Below are 26,810 nucleotides of genomic sequence, written 5' to 3'. Positions count from 1 at the left end.
TGTCTCTCTCTCTCTCTCTCTCTCTCTCTCTCTCTCTCTCTGCCTATATTTGTTCGGCCATATGGACAGTCAACCCTGGGAAACATGCATGACATGGTGATAAGATTACTCGGGGGGCCACTCTTTACGATCCTGCATGCGCCAGGCAGAGAGAGACGAGGTCGAGAAAAAAAGGGGCACTTGTCATCTGCTCGCTTGCTAAACCTGGGGAAACGGGGAACGGATCCATCCAGGGGAGGTTTCTGTTGGCCCGAGGATATTAAGGGCCTTTCCCCAGGTTTTCCTTCGTTCCGCCGTCTTTAAACAAGCGCCGACCCGTGTGCCTCCTTCTCTCTTCCATTTTCCTTTACTTAATAATTTCCATGTGAACGGTGGATGCTGGACGAGGTGCATTTCGAAGATTTGGTCGGCATTCCTCCCTCTTGCCCGACCGATTGCTCAGGACCACTGCAGACAACCAATTACCGTCGCTATCATTGGGTTTTGTCCGCTGCTCTCGGTGGTCAAAAGAAAGATTTAGGGAGAAGAGTAATATGAATTCCAACCTTGTGCATTCCCGAGTACCAACCCGATGTCCAAAAAGAAAAGATATCAGAAAACACGCAGCATCCTATGGTCCCTAGCGAAAAAAAAAAGACAAGAAGCGTCAAAAGCAATGTCAACATCAGTCGATCCAACAGACCAGAGCATGCAGGATGCTAAGGGAAAGAAAGATAACACAGGAAATCAACCAGCCGCGGTAATAAAAGAGCATCTGCCGTCGTAATTAAACATGAGAAGAAAAAACGAGGTACTCGGGAGGAATACCCAAGGGAACGGGACATCACGATAGCAACTCGTCTATGTATGCCTTCTCGCTCGCTTTCTCCCGCGTCTCTTCCTTTAGCAAGACAGCAAGGACTTCAATAGGCGGATTCAGGCCGAGAGCATGAGCTCGTCTCCAGCGTTTTATCCGTGCAATTCCAATGCATGGCTGACAGATGATATTTCGGTCAGCTTGTTTCTGCTGCTTGTTTGCTGCCGGGGAAGTATATCGATGAATTTACTTACGCCGTACTGACTGCACAGGTCAAAGTGACGTAGAATCCTCTCCTCGATACTTAGATCTGCCTGATGCACTGTAAACCCGTAAATGTCAGATTGATGCCCCAAAGTCCCGCAGAAGTACTCAGCATACCTCTCGAGGCAGTTCGCTTTCTTTCCTCCGCCCGCCAGTACGCATGCAGCTGCTTCAGCGTCAATGCCTCTGCCTGCTCATCTTCCTTCGACTTTGGCAACGCTGCCTCGGCTCTGGCCTGCTCGTGTACGACGGCTGTTGAAGTCGTGGACGCGGGAGTGGTCGTGACTTCGGCGGTAGGTTCTTGCAGCTGTTGTTGCTCCTCGTCCTGCTTCTTTGGCAGGCTGTGGGTGGGTAGGGAGATCTCCTTGGGCGAGGGAGACTTCTGCTTCAAGTCCTTGCCGGGTATCGAGGCATTGGAGAAGGGCTTTGATATCTTCGACTGCGTGCCGAACTGGAGGGTTGCCTGGTTGCTTTTGCGCGACTCGGCGGCTTTTCGGCGGGGGGCCATGTCGACGGTGAGTAAGAGAATCTTGATGCGATAGTGGGCTGAGTATTAGCTAGATCACACTCTTGTTGTTTCGCTGTTGATAAGAAGCTGCCGTTGTTGGTGTCTGTCTGTCTGTCTGTCTGTCGTCGCTGGCTGCCTGGAGGCTCATCGGCTTGGTAGTTAGAAAAACGCTGGTTGTCCATGGCAACCACCCTGAGGCGGCGGCTTTTTCTCCAGCCAACACAACACGAGCCGAGCCTCCACTCCAACAGTAGGGGAAGATGATGGTCAGGATCAAAGAACTACGTGAGAGACAGGTCTATTGAGGGTTTAAGGGCTGCTATCTGGATACCAAAGATGGACTACGGCTTGAACTTGAGGACATCCGCAACGACTTCCACCATCTCGACCACTTTCTCCTCCTCGAGCCGCTTGCCATAGAGCTGCAGGGAGACGGGCGCACCGTGATAGAACTCAGGATCATACTCGGACTGCATGATCTTGTCGTCTTCGTTCAAGGGATTCCAGCTCGCGTCTCGCTTCAGGTCGACGGCCTTGTCTGCGTAGGTGACGGGGAACGTACACGATGGGAGGTCTGCCACCAGTCACACAGCTTATCAGCAGGGGGCCAGCAGAAAACAGACCAGGCGAAAGAGAAACATACCTAGCAGGTTACCAAAGGCAGTGAAGCCGAAGTACTGAACCGTCTCGCCGTATCCCAGACGAGCAGCGGGGGCAACGGCGGCTGGGGCGATGATACAGTCCATGGGGCCGGCAGTGTCCGTCTTGGTAGCCATCCACCTGTCGAGATACGCTCGTTGCAAGCCGTTGCGTTCGATGATCATATCGCTCAGCTTGACGGCGTCTAGCTGGTCTTCTTTGAGTGTTGAGAAGGTCTTCTCCATACACTTGAAGAGAGGCTCGCCGTGCTTCTCTAGCTGAGGGAGAATGGCGGATGTCCCGAATACCTTGAACCCTTCCATGACGAGACGCAGAACCTCAGTGTGGCCAGTTGGTGCCCTTTTGAAAGCAACAATTCGTCAGTGCCATATATACAGTTTTGAAATAGCGGAGGAGTGGCCTACCATTCAAAGACATCATGACCCGCTTCTTTCAGTGCCTTGCTCACGATGTTAAGGGCGCGCTCTATGGGCGGATAGCAAGTCATACCGCCGTCATTGTTACCCAGTATATCAATACGCAGCTTACGCCCCTTGGGCTGAATGACATCCTTCCTCCAGGGTATGGGGAGAAGCTTGGGATCGGCGTTCCACTGCCCGGCCTGCTCGGACAAGATCGTCTCGCAAAACAGCTTGACAGTATCAAGTGAGGTTGCCATTGGGCCGCACACAGACGGGATAAACTCCTGTCCCTGTATGGCTGCTCGCCCTCCCAGGGTTGAGAACCGGCCAAAAGAAGGCTTCAATCCGTACAGATGACAGAACGCACCTGGAACGCGAATACTACCCCCGATATCTGTTCCAAGCCCCAATGGCGCCGCCTTGAGGGCCAGGAGAGCTGCCTCTCCGCCTGATGAGCCACCGGGGCTCAAGCCCTTGTGGACGGGGTTTCTGGTCTCTCCCCAGATTCTGTTGTCTGTCTCTGCCATCAACATCGCCGTGGGCACATTAGTCTTGACATAGAAGACTGCGCCCAAGTCCCGCAGTCCTGTCACTATCACGGAGTCTTTTACTGTAGGCTCGATAGTGTACGCCGCCATTCCAATAGACGACGGATGAGGGACCGTCATGAAGTTGTCCTTTAGCGAGACTGGCAGCCCGTGAAGAGGGCCGACTACCTTTCCTGTCCTTTCGAGGTGATCATCCAGCTCCTTTGCACGCTTCAATCCCTCGTCAAACAGAACTTCAGTGACACAGTTGGTCTATAATCTCCCACGTCAGCCAACAACCTGTTCGTCCCCGAGCAGAAGAAACGTCCTTGTACATACCAGCTTCTGTGCAATGACAGTTGCCTTGCAAAAGGCTGTGGTTATCGTGACGGAAGACAGCTTTCTTGTCCTGAGCTTCTCTAACAGCACAGAGGCATCGGAATTGATAATCTCCAGCTCCTCGGCTGTGAGAAGACCTGAAGTCTGAGGGTACGATCGCAAGTCTTGCGGCAGCTCATCTTCCTTGACATCGGGGATAGACCAAAACGCTGCAAGGGCATCATCTCTCCGCTTCCTCGCCGCCGCAGATATTTCCTTATAGCACTGTCCCATCTTCGTTTACTTGTGGAAATATGAATATCTGACCTTAACGCTAGATGTGTCGTCGAGTCTGCCGCTCTGGCTTTTGCACTGCGAACTCGTCTCCTATTTATCTATCAACAAAGACATGGCTAACCGGAACCCCTCCTAACATTTAGCCGGTGAAGTAGGGCGATCCCGCCTCGGCCTTGCTTGACTGGAGGGTATATCCCGTCAACTAACTGTCGACAACGCCTCTCCTAGTGCTGAAGCTATCTTTCCCCTGTTGGTTGGCCCATCATCCCCCGCAACGCCCCCACATAGGGTAGAGTATATCTTATCTGGCGGTGGACATGGTAATCTTTCCGCGATGCGGATAGATCGTGGTCGCCTTCGAGTAATTATATGGCTTCTAGAGCGGTCGTTTTACAGCAAAGATCTAGATGTGTATCAAAGTGTTGTGGTAAGTGTTTATATGGTTGAAGAAACAGTCGTCTTATATATTGAAAATGCCATCAGCCTCAATTAGCATTACAACCGAGACCACGTCAAAGGACCTAACCCTATTGGCATTCTACCTTAACCTTTTACATCGGCGTCCGCAGCCACTCCCGATCTTAGTAGAATCGCCCGAGGTTGTCGGTAGATGTTTAAATGTTATTCGGTCGATAGGTTGGGTTCGCCTGTAGAGTGTATTCTCTTCTATAGACAAGATCCAGCTCCTCAGCCCGCCTGATAAGACTTACAGCGCAAATTGACCATCTAGAGTGCCTACCTACTTGCTCTCCTTCGCCCATCTTTGCTTCCAATCTTCCATGATATTGGTCTTGCTATGATGCTCCTTCCATGGCTCCTTTGGGGTTACAGGTACAAAATACAGTGGTTTCCCCCAAAAAACCCTCCATCCTCCACCATTCCGCGGGGTCACTAGTAACTGGCCAATCATGAGTCGTTTCTCCTTCTTTATCCACCCGAACTTCGGCCTTAATTCCGCTATTAGTCAGCTTTTAGTCAGATATTAAAGTGGCGCGCGCTAGTAACGCGTCTGGCGCGTCTCCATCGCGTCTTTTTGGTGGCTGGGAAGGAAGCTGAAGCGCGAGAATAGAAGAAGCCGAGAGAGAAGAAGAAACAAACCAACCACCGCGGGTGGAAAAGTGAGGGCTGGACAAAGAAAGGGCAATTGATAATGGACAGTACGGAGTAGCTCTCTGGTGACCCTGCTTCCTCGTCTTCCTTGGTGCTCCGGAGCAGTATTGCGGATACATCCTGCCCACTTACTTTAATTGATAGTCACAGCCCAGCATGAGCCTCAGGCCTATCGAGCAGGCGTTGGCCAGCCTTCTGCCCGCTCTCTCCGAGGATCTCCCTCGTGAGCTGCTGAATCTTGCGTCTTCCCTGCTTACCCAGACTCGGAGCTGTGGTGCGACTCTCAAGCCGGAGATGGAAATTGCTAGGCCGTATGCGTGTGCGGAAATCGCCTGCAAGAGGTAGTGTGCTGTTTGCTTCTTTCTTTGGATGCCCCCATTGACACGCAGACTAACTCCGGGTGGATTCTAGATTAACCAGGACGTTGAAACTTCCATCCCCTCTCAGCCGTCCACCATGCCCTCCCAGAGTGTACAAGAAGCTCTACGCATACCTCGAACAGTCCCTGCAAAACTCGTCGGTCAGCTCCAAGCGCCAGGGTGCTGAACCCCAAGCGCAGAAACGCGCATCAGCCAGAATACAGAACAAAGCTACAGCTCCTCCGGCCTTGCCTACCCCTACAGCCACATCATCAGCCATTTCATCCCCTAGACAGGTTAAAAGGACGGGGAATGGCCGGAATAATGTATCATCAAAGCTAGTGACGAGCAGTTCGCCTGCTGTGGAGCTACCTCAGTGGACAATGGGGCAAATCAGGACGATATGCAAGACGTTTCCTTCTCTCAGGCGAGCAAAGGAGATTCCATCGCCTAGTACATTTGCCTCTACACTGCCGCCACATGTATACGCCGGCCTTTGCTCGGTTCTATCGTTTATTTCGGCTGCAGAGGGACGACTTACAGAAAAATGGCAGGATCTCGTCTCACCCGTCTTATCACTCGGGACAAAACAGGATGATCCTAAAGCATTGGAGGTGACCAATGGGAGGGTAACAACATTGAGCATTGCCATCTATTTCGTTGTCTACACCCGGCGGATTGGGATGGTATACGATGCAGACGTACAACAATACCCGAACAAACCGATGACAGAAGTGGATGAGGCAGATATGGAAGAAACGATAGGCCGGGCGTTAGACAGCGTTGGTCTCCCCCGGCTGGTAAATGGCCGTGAACAATACTCTATGGAAGTCGATGCATGGCTTATGATCATGCTTGAGATGGGCTGGGCCATTGGCCAAGAGTGGTTTGAAAACATTCCTTTACCAACTGCAGATGAGATCGAGGCCTATAATCAGAAAAACAAGAGAAGAAAGAGAGGTTTGGACGAGGATTCCGATTTTGAAGAAGACGATGAGGAGATACTCAGCCCTAAGCGGAAGATGGTGAAGAGCAGGAATGCGGATGCTGGAAGAAGATATTTGACGTCGGGAGAGCAGAATCACTGTGGTGACACACTGCTACCTGGACTAGGCACAATGATGCATTCTCAGGTTGACTGGCTGAGTGAGGACAAGAGATACTCGTATGGAACGTGGAGGGACCGCATCATGATGTGGATAGAGCAGGTCGAGATCTCAGGTTGAGATCTGATCTTACTTCCACTTCTCTTCCTTTTCATGTCCTTTATATGTTTATTTTTCCATATTCTTTGTCGATTCTTTTTTTTGGGCATACCCGGGAAACCTGCAACATTGTTTACCTCTAGCATATTCGGAGTACGGAGCACCATACCCAGGCTTTTTGAGAAAAATTATTTTGATCAAGTGCCACCACAACAATGAAAGAAAGCTTATCGGAAGACATTAAAATGTTTCATGGTCTAATTGGTTAAAAATCTATGAGAGCACATAATAGTGGTCAGGTGAAGAAGTAAAAGTATGAGGACAAGGTTAGTACCAGATACTTCTTGTCCGATGATGTGGCATAGTCTCTTTCCCGTCCGCCTCCATATCCTTGACCATATCATACAAGAAAAAGTCAATCAAGATGGCGTTGATATGTAAGGGTTTGGATCCATTAGCTTCATGATGGCCATTCCTCTGCTGTTGAAGCTCTTGTATTTCTCGTCTTATTAGTTCCACACCCCAGATGCTGGCACCACGAAGCTCGACCTCCCGCTGATGGCCACTAAGTATGAGCTTGTGCTGCCGAATAACACTCTCCAGCGGCGGAGAGAAAAGCAGACAACCGAGCTGATTGAGCATTTGAGGGATACGATAATCTTATGAACGTTAGACGGTTTACAAGACCAAGATATGGGGGAGCACTAGAGAAGCATACCGGCAAACATGGTTATTTTGTCTATATCATGAAACTCTCCGTAACTCTGACCTTGGAAGCAAGCCCATAAATCCGCAACGAGGATCTGAGCCCGCTTATAGAACCGGACTTTCTTCCCGCAGAATTCGGCTTCGTCTCTGAAACAAGGGAAGTTCTGAGCCAGGAGATTGACCAAAGCTGCTGCTGAACCATTGGCTTCTGCAATACAGTTGGCAAAACTACATTCATATTTCTATGGGAACAGATTAGCATAGAAATGATATAACAGATAATAATTGAAGTTATGTATACCTCATAAAGAACTGATCCTGCTTCTCGTAGACAGGCGATGCGTTCCTCCAGGAGAGGAATCTCCTCGTCAGTGGCAGACCGGAAAACATGCCTCAGCACTTCATCTGTGCACTCATTTTCATCTTGCCAAAAGTCGGAGCTCGTAATGGGTATCTCTGTAAGTCTCAGCACGGTGTCTTTTTGGAATGTCAAAGGACAAGCAAAGTAGGGGTAGATGAATATATACCCTCATCAAGGGCCCTCTGCAAGGCAGCAACCAGACTCCAATAACCAGTCCATTTCCTACCGCGATACTCAACCGCGAATCTCTTCGACGCATCAAGTTCAGACCAGAAGCTGAAGTTGAGAAGATCCATGGTGAATATGAAGTTGACAGTGGACTCGTCTTTAGCTTTTGGATGCAAGTCATGGGCTGACCATGACTCAGTCGAGTATTCTTTTTCCTGCATCATCTTCCAAATATTTTTAGCAGCAGACTTGGTTCCCTTAGGGTCAAGGGCGACATCTATAGCGTTATCAAAGATGAACTTTGCGCCCTCGAGAACCTTTGTCTCTGCTGGCGGTGGTGTTTTTGAGTTGCCTCCCCCTAGGCCGAGGGACTGCCGGAGCAGTTCCAGCAGCTCCAGGTCTGGCCCATCATCATCGTAATCATCATCCGCATGCATATTTAGATGCCTAGAGAAGAATTGAATGCAAAGCGTCCCAAGAGGACGCCTCTGTTGAAATATCGGTTGGTATATCAACTAGGCAAGGAGGGTATTAAAAAAAGGAAACAACACATTAAATAGTTATTTATGCAAATCAAGGAAAAAAAAAAAAGAATCCTTCCGAATGAAAAGAAGAAGAAGAAGAAGAAGAACCACCCGAGATTCCTTTTGTAAACTGCTTTTTCCTTCTGGACTCCCTTTTTCTTTTCTGCAGCAAAAAAAAAAAAAAAAACTTTTTATATATAATTTCTTCTCGGTCAAACAAGGGGGCTCTCCTTGCGCCGTTGAACTTATGCTTACATAAACCATAATTTTAAAGTCATGTGAATGGTACTCGTGTTCAAGGCTTACATTTCCTGTCCCATGATTGGTGTAATTTGGGCCAATCAAGGAGCTAACCATGTTTAGCAGCTATTTCTACACGTGACATGACATAAACTAAATACCATTTATATTACTAATCAAACCTTGTTTCCACGTCGAAGCAGCATAAAAAGCAGCAAAAAGCAGTGGTAAAAGTGATAGTAACAAGCCAGCAAGTGATAGCAGATGATAGTTAGCAGCAGCAGCAGCGGCAGTAGCAGTAGCAGCGAGGGTGTACTCCGTAGCGACAGCGTGTAGCGGGGTTAGGGGCTAGTTTCTAGATACAAGTGTGCAATGCTCCATCGCGCAGTTGCTGGTTAGTTATGTTCAAGACAGAAGGCAGACGACAGACGACACTTCATGCTTCATAAGAGCGGCTAGATTAGTAGAGACGGAAGATACAGGAAGCAAAACAGTGTGGTTCCTTGCTTTGCCCATTATTCGTTGCTTTCTCTGCGCTTTTCTCTCGGCAACGTCTTTTCTGTCAAAAGGGCTGCAGGAAATCCACTTTTCCGCCTGGGGATGATGAGGTCACCACCTCTTTTCTCTCGCAGTTCTCTCGTCCGCTCCCTCTCGTAACTGATTAGGTTAACTAACCACCCGCCACCCCGTCCATCGCGCGCCCACGAGACGCAAGCGAAGAGGAGGCCGACGAAGACGAACACTGATCTACCTCTGCTCTGCTCTGCCTTGCTCCAACTACTGCGCCCTGACCTGTCTGTACCTGCGTCTGCTGCTGGGCCAGCTTGGTGGTCATCCTGGCTCATCTGCGCGCCATGTCACCTCACGCGGCGCATGGCCGCGATCGTTTCCTCAAGCAGTCCATCGGCTCGCTCGTCCCAAAAGTCCATGAGGTATGGAATATTCGTCTATACGTGGCCATTGACCGTTTGTTTTACTGACAAGTTTTTTGTCGCTTCTGGCAGAGCCGTGTGCTGCTTGTTGGCGCTGGAGGCATCGGCTGCGAGCTCCTCAAGAACCTCCTCCTCTCTGGCTTCGGCACCATCCACATCATCGATCTGGATACAATCGACCTCTCAAACTTGAATCGGCAGTTTCTCTTCCGCCACGAGCATATCAAGAAGCCCAAGGCCCTCGTACGTCTCTCGATGCATCTATATGATAGGGATGTTCGGTTCGCTTGGCTAACCTCGCACTCTTTCCTTGACATCACTTAGGTCGCAAAAGAAGTCGCTCAGAAGTTCAGGCCTCAGTCGACCATCGAAGCATACCATGCCAACATCAAGGAAAGTCGCTTCAATGTCGACTGGTTCGCATCCTTTGATCTCGTCTTCAACGCACTAGACAACCTCGATGCGAGGAGACATGTCAACCGGATGTGTCTAGCGGCAAATGTTCCTCTGATAGAGAGCGGCACCACCGGTTACAATGGTCAGGTCCAGGTCATCAAGAAGGGACGGACAGAATGTTATGACTGCACGAACAAACCTGTGCCCAAGTCATTCCCCGTCTGCACCATAAGGAGCACGCCCAGTCAGCCCATCCATTGCATCGTCTGGGCAAAGAGTTACCTATTCCCGTGGGTTTATCCAGCCATTTCCCCTTCCTCGCTTGTAACTATATGACAACTAACATTTTTCTGGCTTCTACAGCGAACTTTTTGGAACGAGCGAAGATGATGTCGAGCTTGATCATACAGAAGATGCTGAAAACGGTACGCCAGCGCCAGCCCTGTCTTCTAAGAATTTTCTTGCGACTAACGAGATAAAACAATAAGCTGGTGAAATCGAGAATCTACGACAGGAAGCGAAGGCTCTAAAGGAGATCCGGAACTCCATGCCTTCAGATGAGTTTACTGAAAAAGTGTTCGAAAAGGTCTTCCACAAAGACATTGTCCGTCTACAAGCCGTCGAAGAGATGTGGAAGTCAAGGCCAAAGCCAAACCCGCTCTCCTACAGCTCCCTATCAGAGGAATCTAAAGGAATCGACGCAAGCATTTGTTCGGATGATCAGAAAGTCTGGACCGTAGCTCAGAATTTCGTCGTCTTCAAGGACAGGTCAGTCATTGCTACATCCTAAGGTGTTGCCTGACCTTTTATTATTATTATTATTATTGTTTGTTTATTTGTTTAAAAGACTTAAGTTAACCAAAAAGGCAGTATTGTGAGGCTGAAAAAGCGGCTCTTGGATGGCCAGCCCGAAACACAGGATGGAGACAAGATCATGCTATCATTTGACAAGGACGATGTTGACACATTGGATTTTGTGGCTTCGAGTTCTAACTTACGTGCTGCGATCTTTGGATTGGAAGCCAAATCCAAATTTGACATCAAGCGTATGTTGTAGCTCCCTCCTGATGTTCAGTTTCATTAAATACTAACCAACTCTAGAAATGGCGGGCAACATCATTCCTGCTATTGCAACTACCAATGCAATGACAGCCGCGCTGTGTGTTCTACAGGCATTCAAAGTTCTAAAGAATGATTACGATAGTGCAAAGATGGTTCGCACCCCGTTGCTTTCATTTACGTGTGTATCTCTGCTAACGTGGTGGTCTAGGTATTCCTTGAACGATCTGGTGCTCGAGCTATTAATACTGACAGCCTCAAGCCCCCAAACCCCGACTGTGCTGTCTGTGCTGTAGCTCAGAGAAAGATTTTCATTAATCCAGAGAGTGCAACCCTCAATGATCTGGTGGAAAAAGTTCTTCGGCTTGAGCTAGGTTATGGCGAGGAATTTTCAGTCAGCAACCAAATAGGGACCATCTATGATCCAGACCTGGAAGACAATCTGCCCAAGAAACTAAGCGAACTCGGCGTTGAAAAGGACAGCTTCATTACCGTTGTGGACGAAGAGGATGAAAACCCCCGGGTTAACCTGGAAATACTCGTCTCCGAACGGTTAGTAGACCAAAAATAACACACTGTGGCACCAGCAGCTAACATCTACCAGAACTGACGATAAATCTCCTATCTCTCTTGAGGCGTCTGACGCTGACATCCCGCGGAAACCGAAGCCCGCTGGGGAACAGGAGCCTCCTGTTACCACCCAGGAGAATGGAATATCCGGCAAACTCAAGCGAACTGCAGACGAGGCAGGGCTTGAAGTTGTCGAAGGTCAGCCTGCAAAGAAGATAGCTAACGGGACAGAAGACTGCAACAACACCCCAACAAACCCTATTATTGTCGAGGACGACACAGGCACTATCCTTATAGACGCTGATTAATGGATTGATTGGACCGGACCCAGAACAAAATTTAGAGAAGGGAACACTAATTTATTTAGGTGGCGGTTTTGTTCCTCTTTCTTTTTTGTCTTATTTTTTTGCTTTCATTACTAAATATTTCACCTAACTGGATGTCTGCCCCTTCGTGCCGGCCGCATGCATTGGGTCGCGACTACATTTTGGAACCGGATAGGCGCAACTAAGACACGGCGGATTTCTTACGGCTGGGACATGTTCAGAACTATCCCACGGTTTCAGACTTTGCATTTACACTGGGATATTTTTCCTATTCACCTCCTTCCCTCCCCTTTGTTCCACCATGTGATGTGCTTTATGCTCTATGATTCTTGAACTCGGAAGTCTATAACCTAGCTTTCGTACCTGTATTATGCTACATATTTTCGCCGGGAGAAGAAGAAGTTGAGGCACACAAATCGCTCCCAACGCCTCCCGGCACATCATTTCTATCTGTTACATGTCAAACAATGCTTGCTATCAAAAACTCACGCAGCACTCAGGCCTCCGTCGATATTTAGCACACAGTTATTAGCGTATTGGTTTGTGGCTACGAATACGGCAGCATCGGCGACCTCTTCAACCATCCCTAATCGCCGAAGAGGAATGGACTGCACTATTTCCTTACGGAACTTTTCACTTAGTTCTATCCCAGCGTTAGTATGGCAGTATATTACCTGAAACTGAACAAGCCCAACTTACCATCGAGCATGCTTGTGTCAATGTACCCAGGGACTATAACGTTTGCACGGATACTCGCCCCAGAAGAGGACAAGTTCGACTCCGCGACAATGGCCCTGGTCAAAGCAATCACCCCAGCCTTGGTAGAGGCATATGCTGCCACGCCTACTCCTCCTCTAGACGCATGCAAAGACGATATGTTGATGATACATTTCGACCCAGGGTAGGATGATGATGACGCCGTTGCTTCATCATTGGACTGCTGCTTCTGTGCTCGCCGTTGACGAAGGGCCTGCCTGGTCATGCTTCGGCAAGCAAAGATAGTTCCTTGCAAGTTGGTATTCAGTATCTGAGTGATATGCTCGTCCTTTGCAGTGGGGAGAAGAGACGAGTGAGAGACCCCAGCAGCATTGACAAGAATGTCAACTTTGCCCTATGACTATGTATTAGTATCCTCTATCTAGAACGTCATTCATCAAACCAATGCTATTAGGAAAAACGAGGGCACACCATAAGGCGCTTGACGTCTTCACACCAAAATTTTGGACAGCCAACGTCGCCCGTCACCAGGGAGAAGCGGCCCGAATTGAGGATTTTAGCTGCCTCAGGACCTTCGTCTAATGAGGTCTCAGGAACTAACTGTCTCGCAGCATCTTTGAGTCGCTGTGTATTTCGCCCAACGAGAATGATTCTCTCTGCTCCCTCAAGGAGAAAACGCCGTGCTATTCCAAGGCCAATGCCAGATGAACCCCCTGTAACCATGCATGTTGCTCCCCTTAGACGACCCAGGGAGGGTGTCGATGCAGTTGAATAAGAATAACAAGCAGTCCAGCTCCGGGGGGCTCCTCTGATTGAATAGGGGTATGCCCGTCGCAGCGCCAGACAGCTGGCACGATTAAAAAACATATGCTCCAACGTCAATCTCGTAACTAGGTAGTTATAGCGACTATACTCCTACTGTTAACGTGGAAACTCCTGGTATCTTGGTATCTTGATAGTGACTGTAGTCCCAAGTGGATGTTGTACACCTAACAACGTAGTTAAAGAGCTAGGTGGCCTGGGCATCGGAGCCTCGGCATCTCCAACTCCGCTCCCCAGGCTTCATTGGAACCGGAACCTGCCCCTGGAGTCTAACCGCTGCAACGCAAGACGATCCATGTCGTGCAACCAGGTTGTTAACGAACTACCATGTCACTGGAAGGAAATGGAAATGGCCCTGTCTCCCCAGATAGGTGGCTAGTCAGTTAAACTGGCCAAGGCTGCTGCCTGGCGGGTTGCTGGAGGGCCGTTCTTTCGACCTTCCGCTGCTCCCTAGTGAAAACTGCCTAGCTAAAGAGCACCTTGAGCGTGTTCAAGAGCGTGTAGCTACTCACACAATGGAGAAACAAATACAGGAGCTGCTGGCTAGGGCCGAAGCGGCAGAAAGGCGTCAACAAGAAGAGCAAAGACGTCGTGAAGAAGCAGAAAGGCTTCACCAAGAGGAACAGCAACGCCGTTTGGAGGCCGAAGCTCAGTTACAGCCTGTACCGCTACCGGTCTTCCTCCAGTCCTGTCACGAGCTGTTGCTTTCAATCAACATCGTCACTGACCCGACCAAAACAACCAAAGGGCCAGTGACAAAGCCAGCCAACCGAAGGGTGCCTTCGCGGATGTTGATATGGGATACCTTTGCCGAAGAGCAGGCCGCAGTGTGGGAAAAACTATATGAACATCCGTCATTCCTGGAGGAGAAGCTATTTCCTTCCGAACACCAGCTTGAATATGTTCGCCAGTTCATTTCCCCAATCAATTCGGAGATGGACCTTCGGTACTTTGAACGAGAAACAGTGGAGAATCATGTTCGTATCATAATCGACCGCATCACCGAACATGAGGATCTCAAGGCAGCCCTCGGACTGCGAGGTTCTGTCACTTTCGAAAGCCACACGAATTTGGGGGCTACAAAGAAGAAGCCCCTGCAGAGGGAGGAAGCCCGAGGTACGCTAATTGACGAAGCAGCTGCAGCAGAAACTGGACCCCCAGCGGCTGCTAGTCAGGGTAGCAACAGCCAGACCCGAGATGCCATTACAAGGGGACAAGCAGACAGATTCTGCATCTATCGACAAGAGGGGGATGAGCATGTGCCTGCAATCGCCATTGAGTACAAAGCACCACATAAACTCATGCAAACTGAGATAGCTACCGGTCTCACCCAGGAGATCCAGCCCGCCCGGGATGTCATCGACAAGGAGTCTGATGACACTGAATTCTACTGCAAAAGGCTGGTCGCTGCAGTTATAACTCAGCTCTTTTCGTACATGGTACTCAAGGGGGTACGCTACGGCTACGTGTGCACCGGTGAAGCATTCATTTTTGTTTATATTCTTGACGATCCATCCTCCGTTCAATGTTCAGTTTGCACGCCAAGTCAAGATGTTAAAGGAACTGATGATAAGGACCTCCAGTCAACGGCAGTTGCCCAGGTGCTTGCATTCACAATCAAAGCACTTTCATCTCCGCCAGTTTCCCAGCAGTGGCATGATGCCGTTGATGGGCTTGATGTTTGGCCCGTGGAGTATGCCGATATCCTAGAACAGACTCCTCCTGATTCTCGCCCAAAGCGTATTTCACCCCCGTACCGTGGTAGGCGACCACGCGACCTTCCTCGCTTTAGGATGTCGCTACGGTCAAGATGCCGGCCATCAGAAGATGGAGACCGGTCGTCAAGCTCACCCTCTCCATCTCCGTCTGCCTCTTCTTCCCGCTTAAGCTCCACTGTCCGCCGCGCACGAGCCAAAAAGAAAGCGGCGCTTCGGTCTAAGTCAAGCGGGAAATCAACTGAAACGCCCAACCAAAAGGAAACTACCAACGCGAGTAAATTCCCCATCTTTGCCCCAATACCAGCTATAAAGACCCGCCCATATTGCACTCAGCAATGTCTTCTTGCACTCAGGAATGGTGGCCGTCCTGATACCTCGTGCCCCAACTATAGAGATCACCAGAACTATAAAGGCAAGATCAGACCAGGAAACTTTCGTTCCCTTATCCGTACACAACTTGCTACCGATCGTGGCCCAGATGCAGACTGCCGTCCTCTCTATAAAGTAGGTAGCTGTGGCGCCCTGTTCAAAGTGAGGCATTCATCGTCCGGCCACACCTTGGTCGCCAAAGGGGTAGAATCCTGGAATTTACATAAACTTAAACATGAAATGCAGATTTACAACAAGCTCAAAAGCCTGCAGGGAAAGTGTATTCCGGTCTGCCTTGGTATCGTCGATCTGGTGCCAAAGTTTCCCTACTACTTCGATGAGGGGATCTATACCCACATGCTATTTTTGAGCTGGGCGGGAGAGTCGATTTCTAAAACAGGAGTAGTGCCCCAAGACGCCGATGTTTCAACCATGGTGCATAATGCCCTCCAGTCCATTCACTCAAAGGGCGTCCTCCATGGCGATGCAGAGCCACGAAATATTCTATGGAATCCTACCTCGCAACACGTAATGATCGTTGATTTCGAGCGATCCGTTATACAGAACGCTTTGTCCGATGTGTCTGCGAACTCAGGAAGCAAAAAACGGAAGCTAGCGGATACTTGCTTTACCAAGGAGCTTCAACGAATTGACGCAGTATTTGAAAACAAGGCTCCAAATGCCCGTGTAGGGCCTCCCTGATTTCGCGTCAGGCGGGAGTTACTATAGTAAAAAGGATCCATATGCATCTATATATTGACACCGGAGCATCTAGATACGAGCCAAAGAGTGACTCGACTCGGTACTAACCAGGGGTCAGCAGGACGAAGCTCTACCTAGTATTTGTAGCAGGGGATAGATTATGTTTAGACTCCTGATTTAGCCCTAGTTACCTGTCATGTTACTTATTTATACCCAGATAGTGTCTTCTTTTACCTTACTTACCTATAAGATCCATATAATGTTTTATGTCTGTCTTCCGCTATTGCTCTTCAGAGTTTGTTCCTTAATTATCATTGGTCGCTTTATAGCGAGGAGTTAGCCCCACTCGACTGTGTCACGTGATGGAGCCTAGCGTTTAAGGCGGAGGCTTCTGCGACTTTTCGTACTTGATAAACATTAACTAAACCAAGGACCACGGCTTAACTCTTAAGGAAAATGACTACTAACCAGGAATCTTCTGCTGAATTTGTTACTCTGGCTTCTAATGATGGGTTCGAGTTTGTGATCCCGAGGAGTGCTGCCTGTGTATCAGGCACCCTTCGCAGAATGCTGGACCCTTCAAGTCAGTGCCGCCATTATATCCCTCTATAAGAGTTTACCCATACCTCCGATGTTACTGGGATATTCATGTTCTCTGGCCTAATTCTGACTTTTTCATATCTCAGGCAACTTCTCAGAAGCAGTCACAGGGCGGTGCGTGCTTGAGACACTGAAGTAGGTCAAACATATACCAACTATCGGACCCAGGACTCTATGCATAGTGAAGATTATACCTAACCTATTCAAATTTTGGTTTTTAGCGGCGTGGTACTCGAAAAGGTTTGCGAGTACCTTCTCTACAATGAACGAAATAAAGGACAGACAAATGTCCCTGACATGGACATTCCCCCTGAACTCTGCCTAGAATTGCTTATGGCTGCAGATTACCTGGATAGTCAGTTATTCCACCCTATTTTCTTGCTATATTCTCTGAATCTTTCGAATTCAATCATTCTAACCCATGATATAGCATGATATTGATAGGGATTCAATACTTAATGCGTGTTAGCGCTCTGGGTCCTTTTTTATTTCACTTCTTCCTTGTCTTGCAGAAGACTGAAACCCATTCGGCATTACATTCTGTGGTCTGCCACATCGTTCAACGGAATGTCTAAGAAGAATGGGTATATTAAACGCCCCTTGAGATCAGTTTGGTCATATATTTCCTCTCTTTGGTTTGGATCTATATCAATGATGATGGCTGGAAGGGAACAAAAGTTAGAATCTCCTGTACATCTCATGAAGGTCGTATCTCATGGGCTTATAATATACAGAGCATCAAAGGGGTATCATATACATTTAACGTAGCTTATTACACTATTCGAGAAATAGACAAACCTTGGCCTCCACTATCGCTTTTTATTAGAGGGACGCCGGCCACCTTTATTTCCAGGTCCAAGGTTCCTTTTCTGCGAATATAAAGGCTCCTTCATAAACCCAGCGTCGCTGATACGCAAATAACTAACGACCCCCTGATCTACCACCGCTAATATCACGTTTCGATACCCGTGTCGAAGACGCATATAGAGTAATCGATCCATCTTCTCGCCACGAGGAGGGTCTTGTGGAGTACTAGCCAGAAGAGCGCTTAGATTCTCAAGCGTGGGGATAACGGGGTTCGACCGGGCATCGACAACAGCAAGTCTAAAGTCTGGTGGGCCTGGGTTAGATTTCTTATATGGCGTAGAGGGTTTATAAACATAGAATGCTATTTTGTAAGGAGAGGACGGAGGATTTTTGTTGATTTCATCGTCAGGGTGAGAAGGGTCATATGCAGGTATAATGGATAGAGAGCGGTAAATATCATCTAAAAGAAAAGTTAGTGCTTGTTCAGGTGGCAGAATCTGTTAACGGAACGAACTATAGCTTCGATGTATCCCTAGACCTATGACAGGTCCATGGGCGGTGTTTCCTTTCGTTCTCATGGAAAATATAGACCTGAACAGTTCTGCAAAAATACTCATAACCCCAGGAGCAGGTGTTGGCACTGGCTTCTTAGATTCTGTTTGTGTCTGAAAATCTGTAGGGCAATTTTCTTCATCCCAAGTATCAGCTCGAACGACAACATAACCTCCTCGTCTCAATCCCGAGTACACCGAGAATCTTTCCATGGTCAAACCGCTACGACCAAGGAAACACGCATATGCAGCTTGTAGACTCATAGGAACGGTCCCCTCCAGCTCAAACGAAGAAGTCTCTGGTATTCCTTTCTCCCAAGTTTCCTCTGCCGGCCATCTAATGTCCAGGCTGCCTCTCTCAAGCAAATAGAGCGCTTCTTCTGGCAGCAACCACATACGATTCAAACTATCGGCCTGGGCTATTGTTCGAAAATGCTGTCCTTTGGGATTGGGAACACAGACACAAGCGCCACTCTGGAGGCCATCAGGATAGTAGACACCTATTATTCGGCTTTTCGGGTTATGTAGACGCGGGTAAGAGAGAGCATTGTGCATTGCATTGCGCGCGGAAGTTAGGACATTGGCTTGGTGGAGGGTTGGGTTGGGTTCAAAGTCTTTGTCTCCCCGCCGAGGAAGCGTCTGAGGTTGTGTGGGGTCTGACAGTCTATAAGGGAATAAAAGAATCAGCGGCCTGGATCTTGATGTAAGAATACATGCGGTTGTATTTACGTAGCAAAGGTGCTTAAGAAGCGGAAATCCTGTGTTTCGTCGGAGACATCCTGATCAATATTAGCAGAAGCATCATGCGATGAACTGAGAGGTTGGTTAATGGCCTCTTCATCCAGGTCTGCCATCTTCTTGAAGGTTCTTCGGTGGCTGTTCTTCTAACTCAGTTCCCGTTCATGACTACGCTGGATGTTGAAAGTTCGCTCACTACCCAAGAGCCGCACGGGATTTTCACGCCAAAATCAAAGCTTATTCTTTTTTTCCAAGCGCCCAGTGCCGCTTTAATCTGACTAAGCCGAGGCTGAAGCGGCTAAATTCGCGCCTGAGTCGAAGCGCGCGCGTCTAAAAGTTCTGTTAACTCTGCCAAGGCCAGCATCAACGTCTCGACCATGTCAGGTTGGATGCCGACTTAGTTTACTATACACGAATCTGCTCCGATGTAGAGCGACTGCCGTCGAGTCTTGACTTCCAAGTTTCTGAGTGATCTGAAGTGTAATTTGAGTCGCCCACTGACCACTGTCAGGCGTGGGGAGCCCTCCTTCAGACTGAAATAATGCCTATCTTGTTTCGCTGAGAGACGATGAACGGAATGCTACCCCAAACGTCTCGGTTTCTAAAGGAGCGGGTCAAGGAGCAGACAAAGGGGCAAGGAAAACTCGCATCGCAAAAGAATTGGCAGGCAGTTGAAAAGAATGACGGGACCTTGAATGACTGCTCGAGGCTAGTCGGGTAGTCCGTACGACCGCACAATTTATATATGGATATCTTCTCTAGCGGCGTGCTACCTGCTTGGCTCTAGCTACTAGGTGGTGATAGACCAAGCCTAGCCATCATCTGTCTGCGATCTGTGGATGCAGGCGAAGGTGCTTGAGCTAGCTAAGATTGAACGGGGTAAATTGTTAGTTACTGAAGTATTGAAGTAAAAGTAAATCTTAAATTTTCAACATCGCGGGGCAACAGGGTTTCTATGAATATCACCATCTTCCTTTAATTTACATTTAGATATAATTATGCTCAGCTATAATTGATCTCTGGAGGAATATCCTTGATTTTTTTAGGGTATTACTATATGCATTTTAGCTCTATGGAATTCTGAACAAAACCCAGAAATGGCCGCGACAGACGAAGGTTCAGTCAACGAAAATCTGGTGGAACAGGTACGACGCCCCCAAGAACACCCAGTCATGGATAGACATCAAGCTAAATGTTCCCTCTATTGAGATATGATAGATTTCGAAGAACCTGGCCAACACTCGCTACACGTTCGGTGTCAGTTCGAAACAGTACCAGACGGTACTGGAAATGTTGAAGGCGTCTATTGCACACCTGGAAAAGCAGAAGTTGGCTGGACGCAAGAACCACACTTCGGATGTCGAGAATCTCATCCTTCTATTAGAGAGAGAATTGAAAATCTGATCCTGTGCGACAGAATTTTGGAAATGGCCAGGACTTTTTTCTGACAACATTGATTCGGCTTGGTGATATCATTGCATTCATCTATTGACCACTACCTGGGATGGGAGATAAAAACGAAGCTCTTACAATACGTTCGATAGAATGAAGATAAATATTAGAGAAGAAGAAAGGGAAACCCACGGCTGAAAAAAATGAAGAACAGCAGTATATGTCAGTAAATACTTGGAGTCAATGAGGAGGATCAGAGGATATGCATTGCGCCCAAGGCAGCATGCATTGAAGATGCTAGAGAATGTTATGTAGAATTGAACCCGGATGACTTGACATAGGTGGAGCAAAGCATAGCTCATCAAGAACCATGCAAAGGGCAGGTACCATTTTTAGGTAGTCGTTTGTAGATAGTCCATACATCGCCAGGGAAATTTTTGTTCCAGAAGTATGATATAGGTACCAGAGATATCTAGCCCGGGAGATGTTGGAATGAAAATAAAAACCAGAGCAGCCTCGTCACTTACTCCAGATGAAAGTAACCAGCTCCCATAAGATATTTCCTAGAAAATGGTAATAATGGCGAAGCCGAACTGGGACCTCAGGAATACTCATCCCGTTGAAAGCTTGGCCCAAATCAAAGCTAAACCAAGTAGCTAGGATATGATAAACCATGGCCGTTCGGTAAGTGAATGAAAGCAAGATACAGGTGTGCCATGCCGTGAGAGATGTGAGGGAGTGTAGTATTTCAGGTTCGCGGTAGGGTTAGGGCCTCGGTAGCTGCATTTGTAGATGTCGAAATCGTTAAATGGTACCAAATGACACTCCAGCTAGAAGATATCCTTGCTTTTCGATTTGTATCTGTTCATGTGCTTTTCCTGTGGTATGACCGACGCAGCTCGCTGATCCAATCGAACGGCAAGTATGCAGCTATACCTAGTATGAAATGATAACCGCGAAATTATCCGACCATTCTGGCGCCTATATCCCATGCAATAATGCGATTTTACCAGTCCCCCAGCGCCAGCTGGTTTTTTTTTTTTTTGAGGAGACAAAATAATGATTCATTAATAGTTATCGTTATTCGTGGGGTGGGAGAGGGCCGTGAACCGCTCAGGCATGGCGAGGGTGGTAGAGGGGAGGACGGGATTTATTTATTCTATTATAGGTTTCTTGGTATTTCCCACGATTGCGACGTTGAGATAGCGGAGGGCGTTGGGATCACTGGCGCGGACGATAGTTGGTAGTGGAAGCATAGGGTTGTCGGGATTGATGTTTCTCGCCTCGCGCGCAGCCTGCTCAATGGCCTCCATTTCCTCCTTGCAACCAGCGTGGTCTAGAGGACAGACAACAATGGGTTGTCTTAGGACTATGTCCTTCGCTGATGTGAGATGGGCCTGTAGGATTCATGTCAAAATATGCTACCATGGAGAAGAGGCATAGGATTTATGTAACGTACCTTGACTGTCAAATAATATTCTATTTTATACAGAGAGGCGGTGGTTGTAAATGCGCTGACGGCGTAACTTGGGAATGCTGGTTTCCCTCGTGGTAGTACGCCGTCTGAATCGCGCAAGTCTCTTGCAGGGAAAACGAGGCCGAGGTTGGTGAGGTATCCGGCTTCGGGCATCTTTAGATTGACTGACTCCGATCGCTTGGCGAGTGTTTTTCCCTTGCGGACCGGTTCGTCGCCTTCGTGGTTGTAGACTATCTCCTCGTCAATTGAAAGGGTAATTTTCTGTATTGTCACTTTGCGAACCTTGCTCATCCAGTCCGGGTTGGGCGACAGCTTCACATATACACTGACAGGATCGAAAGGCCCATATGACCATCGAGGTAACGATATACCGAGAGTGATAAGATGATCTGACACACGCTCTGCCGCTTCCGGTCGATTGTACATGCCAAACGTGGATAAGGTATCGTATCTCGACATAGGGACAGGGAAGGAGTACTTTCTCTGCTCTGCCTGGCCCTGTTGCACCATCACGACTAATTCGTAGTATGTCTCAGCAGTTCGGCTGCCCAGTTGCAAGCTCGCGGGTGGTAGCCGTCTCGAGGTTTCCTGTCCGCCTCTACCGAATGGTATGAAAAGGACAAAGGGGAGGTCCATAGCTATTATTTCTTCGTACTCTCGCCCCATGGGGCATCGAAAGAGGAGCATCTCCTTGCCCACGATGTCCGTCACGTCCTTTCGCGGGGCAGCCAAGTGTCTCTTCGTCATTGAATCGGCCGCGGGATGTATCGTCTCCCTTCGCTGGAGGCATATTGTGACCATGGAGATATTGACTGCGGCTGAGACCCCGACACTGGGTCGCACTTCGACCTTTCCTTCGATACGTGGCTATCCATGCTGTGTTAGTATTCCTTCTCGTAGCAAATCAGGCCTGCAAGGCCAAAAAAAATAAGATTGCGTCAAAGCTATGTAGGTGTGCATCGAAATCGTGGAACTGGTTCAGGGACGTAAAAAACTCACCAGAGTTGCTGAGATTCCAGGGTACCCGACGAGGAAATTACTATTGGGAGGCCCCGACACTCGCACGAATGCGGCCATCTTGTGCCAAACTGCGCGCCCCGTCCACCATGGGTCGATTGGGGAGTGTTGTTGGAAGTCGAGACCTCTAGTATCCCGCTTTTGTTCGCCACAGGTAGGATGCCCTGGGGCGTCTCATGCATGAGCTTGTTCCCGGTAATATCCTGCGTGTGTCCGTCCCTTATCAACGCCGCACCAACGAGGAACTTGAGGGTGTTTAACTAACGACTTAGGCAGCTAGTTATCTAGCGTCACGGTAGATCGAGGCGGAGGAATGTTCGCGAATGCAAGTGTGGCCTTGGAGTTTGAGCTTTTTGCTGGTCCAGGCTGGCGCAAAGATGCTGGCGGATGGTCGCTTAGCGGCGAAGCAAAAGAAAAAGAAGGCAGGAAGCTACTGATAGTGGATTTCAGTACGAGCGTAGTAAACTAATGGCGGCTCGTTTGGGGGTTGTGTTGATATTATTCCCTGCTATATCGACAAACTTGATATGTGCTCTGCGAGCCTAGGGGGTTGCTCGTCAGCTAAATAACCATTAACCGCCGGGAGACGACCGACCCCAGTTTCCCCAGCATGGGCTCCTGCAGCTCGTGTTGACTTTTTCTATTGCTTTCTATTTTTTGTTCACCGGCTTGCGATAAGGCAGGTCGACGGACGGAGGGAGAACAGCCAGGGCAAGGGTAGGGGCCTGGTCAACGGCGACTCCTGGTTTCGATGGCGGTGCTTAAACTCGACAGCCTCGTCACTTGAGCCTCGCTTTCCTAGGAGATGTGCCGTTTCGTCATGAAGAGGGTTATTCTGTTCGTCTCGCTCGTCTGCGGTTCGTTATTTGGGTGATCTAGTTGGTTAGTTCGTGATAAGGACTGGCATGTATTACGGTGTTTGGGAGGTCGGATTTGTTGTATCGACCAGCCCAGCGCCTCTCTCGAGCCGCTCCGTGCTGTAGAGTCTTCTTCACCTCCTCTTCGCGCTTCGTATGCTGCCCTTCGGCCTTGATATCTCGTTTGTTTTTCGTTCTTTTCTTTTCTTCTTTCAGTCTCCAGAGGGATGTTTTTAGGTTCCAAGTTGGTGATATCACGTGATGCCCATGCGGCTCTTTTTTGGCAGGTTGAAAGTTGCAGCTGAAAGACGTCGTGGGAAGCCGAAGACGCTGCAGCGAGACGAGAAAGAAGGCATAGAGGGAAGAGAAGAGGGCTGGCGAGGATGTCAGTTACGGTGAGCATGCCCCGTGCTCTGTTCAGTGCCAATTTGTTTCTTGCAGCGCTGACCAGGAACCCGTTACTCTCCTTGATAGCTACACACTACCCATGGAGACCTCAAGGTCGAGATATTTTGTGAAGCTGTGCCAAAGACCGCAGAGGTAAGGAACTTTTACGCCCCTATGGACATCATCTCAAGCTAACTAAGTGATTATCCTAGAACTTTCTTGCTCTTTGCGCCTCCGGAGCGTACAATGAAACCCCGTTCCACCGTCTCATGCCCTCATTCATGATCCAAGGAGGCGACATATCCCTCTCTGCAGCGAACGAGGCCTCCTCGTCGTCTCCTCTACCGTTTGACATTCCAAAGGGAGGAGCTTCTATATACCACCCAGCTCCACTAGAGCAGGAGATTCACCTCCCCACCCTCCGCCACAATGCAAGAGGGATACTCAGCATGGCAGGGAAACCGGTTAAGAATCAAGGCGGTGCCGGAGGTGCAGTGCCTCAAGATATAAATGGCAGTCAATTCTTCATTACCTTTGCGGCCGCCCCTCACTTGGATGGGAAGAGCACCGTTTTTGGTAAGGTGCTAGATCCAGGTAGGACCGGTGAAGAAGGCGAGCAGGTCGATACACTTACCCGTCTTGAAAAGGCCCATGTGAAGATAGATAAGAAAGGAAGAGTTGTGCAGCCGGAGTCGATTAAGGACAAGTCTGAGAGTGATAATACCCAAGCATGGGAGAAGATCGGTATTGATAGAGTCACTATCCATGCAAATCCCTTCGCTCGCTGATAGGACTTGGACATTATCCAATGCAAATAAACAAGTACGCAAGGATAATTTTGTCCTCTCGCGCGCTCTCATTAAATACTACCTAGTCCATCCTGGTGGTTAGTTAAAAAGCATCACCAAGGGCCAATTCGTCGGCATCTTCAAAAGGTGGAGGAATTGCAGAGACCACGACATCGACCCAAGGCAGTACATTCAAACACTAACACGGAGAATTATTTCTGACAAGGGCTCCTATCGGCAGATTTGATATCCGATTAACTAAGGAGTTTTCATGGGCTCATTTGACTTAAATGAGATTTTCTGCACTGGTCGATTGCATTATACCTCTAGAGTGACCACTATCAGAAGTCAGGGACCTCAACAAGTTTCTGTAAAACGGACAATAATAGCCGCCCAGGCTGGCCAAAGAAGAGTGACCAACATCAGAGAAAAAAAAAAATAAGATAGCTTTTCGATCCCCCGATTCTATACTATGAAAAGTAGGTCTCTGAAAATCAAGCGCTGCCCGTCATTTGCCGCGTGTCTCGTTATAAAAAAAAAAGCCGATTAAGAAATAAAACAACACTCCGATGTATGCGCCTACTTTTGATGAAAGAAATTAAGTTGCTTCCTCTGCTGCCTTTGCTGCCTTCTCCGCTTCTTGCGCGAGTCTATGCTCTTCTTCATACCCCTCAGTCTTCATGTCCTTAAGACCGAGATCTTCTTCCTCTTCTTCGGTGCGGGTATATTCTTCCTCCTCCAGTTGTGGGTCTGGTTCTGGTACGAAAAGATTCTGAACATAGCTGTTTGCACAGGGATCTTCGAGGGTGATAGAAAATTTTTGCTCTCCTTTGATAGCGGCGTCGAGCTTGTCAAAGAATTGCTGCCATCGATCCTTCTCTGGTACAGGCATGGAATCACCTGGAGCCAGGTCTTCATCGCCAAAGTCGAAGATCTGCTCGTGCAGCTGGTCACGAATTTGGGTAAGCAGACCCTCGACGGTAGTGAATCTGCCGCCAAGTGTGCCAGGTTGGACAGAGAGACCAAGGTCGTCGCTCTTCAGGACACAAGTCTCAGATTTGAGGATATCTCGAGACAGGTCTTCAATGGACTCCACTTTCAGCTTAATTCGCTTTCCCTTATCAGGAATGGCACCTCCGGTCTTGACGTCGCTTGTGCGGTAGCCACAATGGTCGCAGACAGTGCTCCATATGAACACTTCCTTGAAATAAGGGATGCTAACCTTCTGCATGTTGACAACACAAGCTTTCGCGCAACCAGGACAGTGGGTGGGGAGAGAGTACACATCTCCGTCAACAATGTCAAGGTCGTTGGGGTCCCCTGACTTCTGACCGGCCTGATCCTCTTCGCCGATGCCAATGCCGAGCGCCTCATTCTGTTCCTTGGTACGCTGGAATTCCTTTCGCTTGTATCTGGTACCCTCATCGTAAGGCGCAGGAGCGATCCAAGAGTTGCCAGTGGTGTCTTCCAAGGTCACTGTGAATGGGAACGATTCGCCGTTGATCATCTTAGCAAGCTTCTGGAGGATTTCATCGAGCGCCTGGTAGGTGGCCGGGTCGGCAGTTTTGCGTAGTGGTTGTTCGCTTTCGAGCTGGGTCTGGATCTTGGTGAGCAGACCTTCGATATTGGTAAGCTGCCCCTCACCAGTTGGCATTTCTATTCCAAGTGTTTCGAGTCGAAAGACCGAGCTATCACCCTTGACGACCTGGCGGTCAAAGTCGCGTTTGTCATGGATCTCCAGAGTGTACTTGGTGCCATGCTCCTGGATCTCGCCGGCAGCTTTGATAGAATTATTCTTGTAGCCGCAGTGAGGACATTCAAATGATTCAAGGAGGACGTCGCGGAAGAAGGGGATCTTGATCAGGAGGAATTTGGTAGAGCCCTGTAAACGCGGTTTCACTGGTTAGAAGTACAATTTCCCACGGAAGATAGGCAACGATCTGGCTGCTTACATTGTCATGGCAATTCATACACATGCTCTCTACGTCGACAAGCCCCAGGTCATCGTCATTCTGGACGACCTTCATGGTCTCTTCGTCAGCGCGGGGCACGGCGTTGTTATCCCGGCTGGCCATCTTTGCCTTTATCGTGGAGGGGTCGCTTTGGTGTGTTTGGTTCTCGTAGTAGTCAGGTTGGCGA

The 26,810-nt window shown here is 48.8% G+C and overlaps 11 protein-coding genes across 11 annotated transcripts; 4 read left to right on the top strand and 7 right to left on the bottom strand.

Moving 5' to 3' along the window:
* Positions 1–823: 823 nt before the first annotated feature.
* Positions 824–1,750, bottom strand: TRV_00602 (DNA polymerase delta subunit 4, putative; the record flags this gene model as incomplete). Its single annotated transcript, XM_003025190.1, has 3 exons — positions 824–1,017; positions 1,178–1,606; positions 1,627–1,750. 3 exons carry the CDS (start codon positions 1,748–1,750, stop codon positions 824–826), a joined length of 747 nt encoding a protein of 248 aa, XP_003025236.1.
* A 159-nt stretch (positions 1,751–1,909) lies between these two features.
* Positions 1,910–3,768, bottom strand: TRV_00601 (uncharacterized protein; the record flags this gene model as incomplete). The annotated part of the gene is made up of 4 exons (XM_003025189.1): positions 1,910–2,106; positions 2,212–2,567; positions 2,633–3,429; positions 3,496–3,768. The coding sequence occupies 4 exons, from the start codon at positions 3,766–3,768 to the stop codon at positions 1,910–1,912; spliced, it is 1,623 nt and encodes a 540-aa protein (XP_003025235.1).
* Positions 3,769–5,037: 1,269 nt separating this feature from the next.
* On the top strand, positions 5,038–6,466 carry TRV_00600 (uncharacterized protein; the record flags this gene model as incomplete). The annotated part of the gene is made up of 2 exons (XM_003025188.1): positions 5,038–5,192; positions 5,302–6,466. 2 exons carry the CDS (start codon positions 5,038–5,040, stop codon positions 6,464–6,466), a joined length of 1,320 nt encoding a protein of 439 aa, XP_003025234.1.
* Positions 6,467–6,772: 306 nt separating this feature from the next.
* On the bottom strand, positions 6,773–8,119 carry TRV_00599 (uncharacterized protein; the record flags this gene model as incomplete). Its single annotated transcript, XM_003025187.1, has 4 exons — positions 6,773–7,104; positions 7,164–7,395; positions 7,455–7,609; positions 7,681–8,119. 4 exons carry the CDS (start codon positions 8,117–8,119, stop codon positions 6,773–6,775), a joined length of 1,158 nt encoding a protein of 385 aa, XP_003025233.1.
* Positions 8,120–9,300: 1,181 nt separating this feature from the next.
* Positions 9,301–11,711, top strand: TRV_00598 (uncharacterized protein; the record flags this gene model as incomplete). Its single annotated transcript, XM_003025186.1, has 9 exons — positions 9,301–9,378; positions 9,451–9,621; positions 9,703–10,064; positions 10,138–10,199; positions 10,263–10,542; positions 10,645–10,820; positions 10,876–10,988; positions 11,045–11,385; positions 11,438–11,711. 9 exons carry the CDS (start codon positions 9,301–9,303, stop codon positions 11,709–11,711), a joined length of 1,857 nt encoding a protein of 618 aa, XP_003025232.1.
* Positions 11,712–12,214: 503 nt separating this feature from the next.
* TRV_00597 (3-oxoacyl-acyl carrier protein reductase) lies at positions 12,215–13,169 on the bottom strand (the record flags this gene model as incomplete). Its single annotated transcript, XM_003025185.1, has 3 exons — positions 12,215–12,372; positions 12,429–12,840; positions 12,918–13,169. The coding sequence occupies 3 exons, from the start codon at positions 13,167–13,169 to the stop codon at positions 12,215–12,217; spliced, it is 822 nt and encodes a 273-aa protein (XP_003025231.1).
* A 614-nt stretch (positions 13,170–13,783) lies between these two features.
* Positions 13,784–16,057, top strand: TRV_00596 (uncharacterized protein; the record flags this gene model as incomplete). Its single annotated transcript, XM_003025184.1, has 1 exon — positions 13,784–16,057. The coding sequence occupies one exon, from the start codon at positions 13,784–13,786 to the stop codon at positions 16,055–16,057; it is 2,274 nt and encodes a 757-aa protein (XP_003025230.1).
* Positions 16,058–17,190: 1,133 nt separating this feature from the next.
* On the bottom strand, positions 17,191–18,869 carry TRV_00595 (tRNA splicing endonuclease subunit (Sen54), putative; the record flags this gene model as incomplete). The annotated part of the gene is made up of 4 exons (XM_003025183.1): positions 17,191–17,345; positions 17,499–17,924; positions 18,078–18,679; positions 18,745–18,869. The coding sequence occupies 4 exons, from the start codon at positions 18,867–18,869 to the stop codon at positions 17,191–17,193; spliced, it is 1,308 nt and encodes a 435-aa protein (XP_003025229.1).
* A 2,430-nt stretch (positions 18,870–21,299) lies between these two features.
* On the bottom strand, positions 21,300–22,423 carry TRV_00594 (uncharacterized protein; the record flags this gene model as incomplete). The annotated part of the gene is made up of 2 exons (XM_003025182.1): positions 21,300–21,542; positions 21,605–22,423. The coding sequence occupies 2 exons, from the start codon at positions 22,421–22,423 to the stop codon at positions 21,300–21,302; spliced, it is 1,062 nt and encodes a 353-aa protein (XP_003025228.1).
* A 1,741-nt stretch (positions 22,424–24,164) lies between these two features.
* TRV_00593 (uncharacterized protein) lies at positions 24,165–24,671 on the top strand (the record flags this gene model as incomplete). Its single annotated transcript, XM_003025181.1, has 1 exon — positions 24,165–24,671. The coding sequence occupies one exon, from the start codon at positions 24,165–24,167 to the stop codon at positions 24,669–24,671; it is 507 nt and encodes a 168-aa protein (XP_003025227.1).
* Positions 24,672–25,269: 598 nt separating this feature from the next.
* Positions 25,270–26,752, bottom strand: TRV_00592 (uncharacterized protein; the record flags this gene model as incomplete). The annotated part of the gene is made up of 2 exons (XM_003025180.1): positions 25,270–26,553; positions 26,624–26,752. Coding segments are annotated over 2 exons (1,413 nt in total), but the record flags the coding sequence as incomplete, so codon positions are not given.
* Positions 26,753–26,810: the final 58 nt, after the last annotated feature.

The sequence above is a fragment of the Trichophyton verrucosum genome, assembly GCF_000151505.1.
Source record: "Trichophyton verrucosum HKI 0517 chromosome Unknown contig00048_1.f1.exp, whole genome shotgun sequence".
Lineage (NCBI taxonomy): Eukaryota > Fungi > Ascomycota > Eurotiomycetes > Onygenales > Arthrodermataceae > Trichophyton > Trichophyton verrucosum.
The sequence above is the reverse complement of the archived record's forward strand: the minus strand, read 5'-3'. Positions and strand labels throughout refer to the sequence as shown.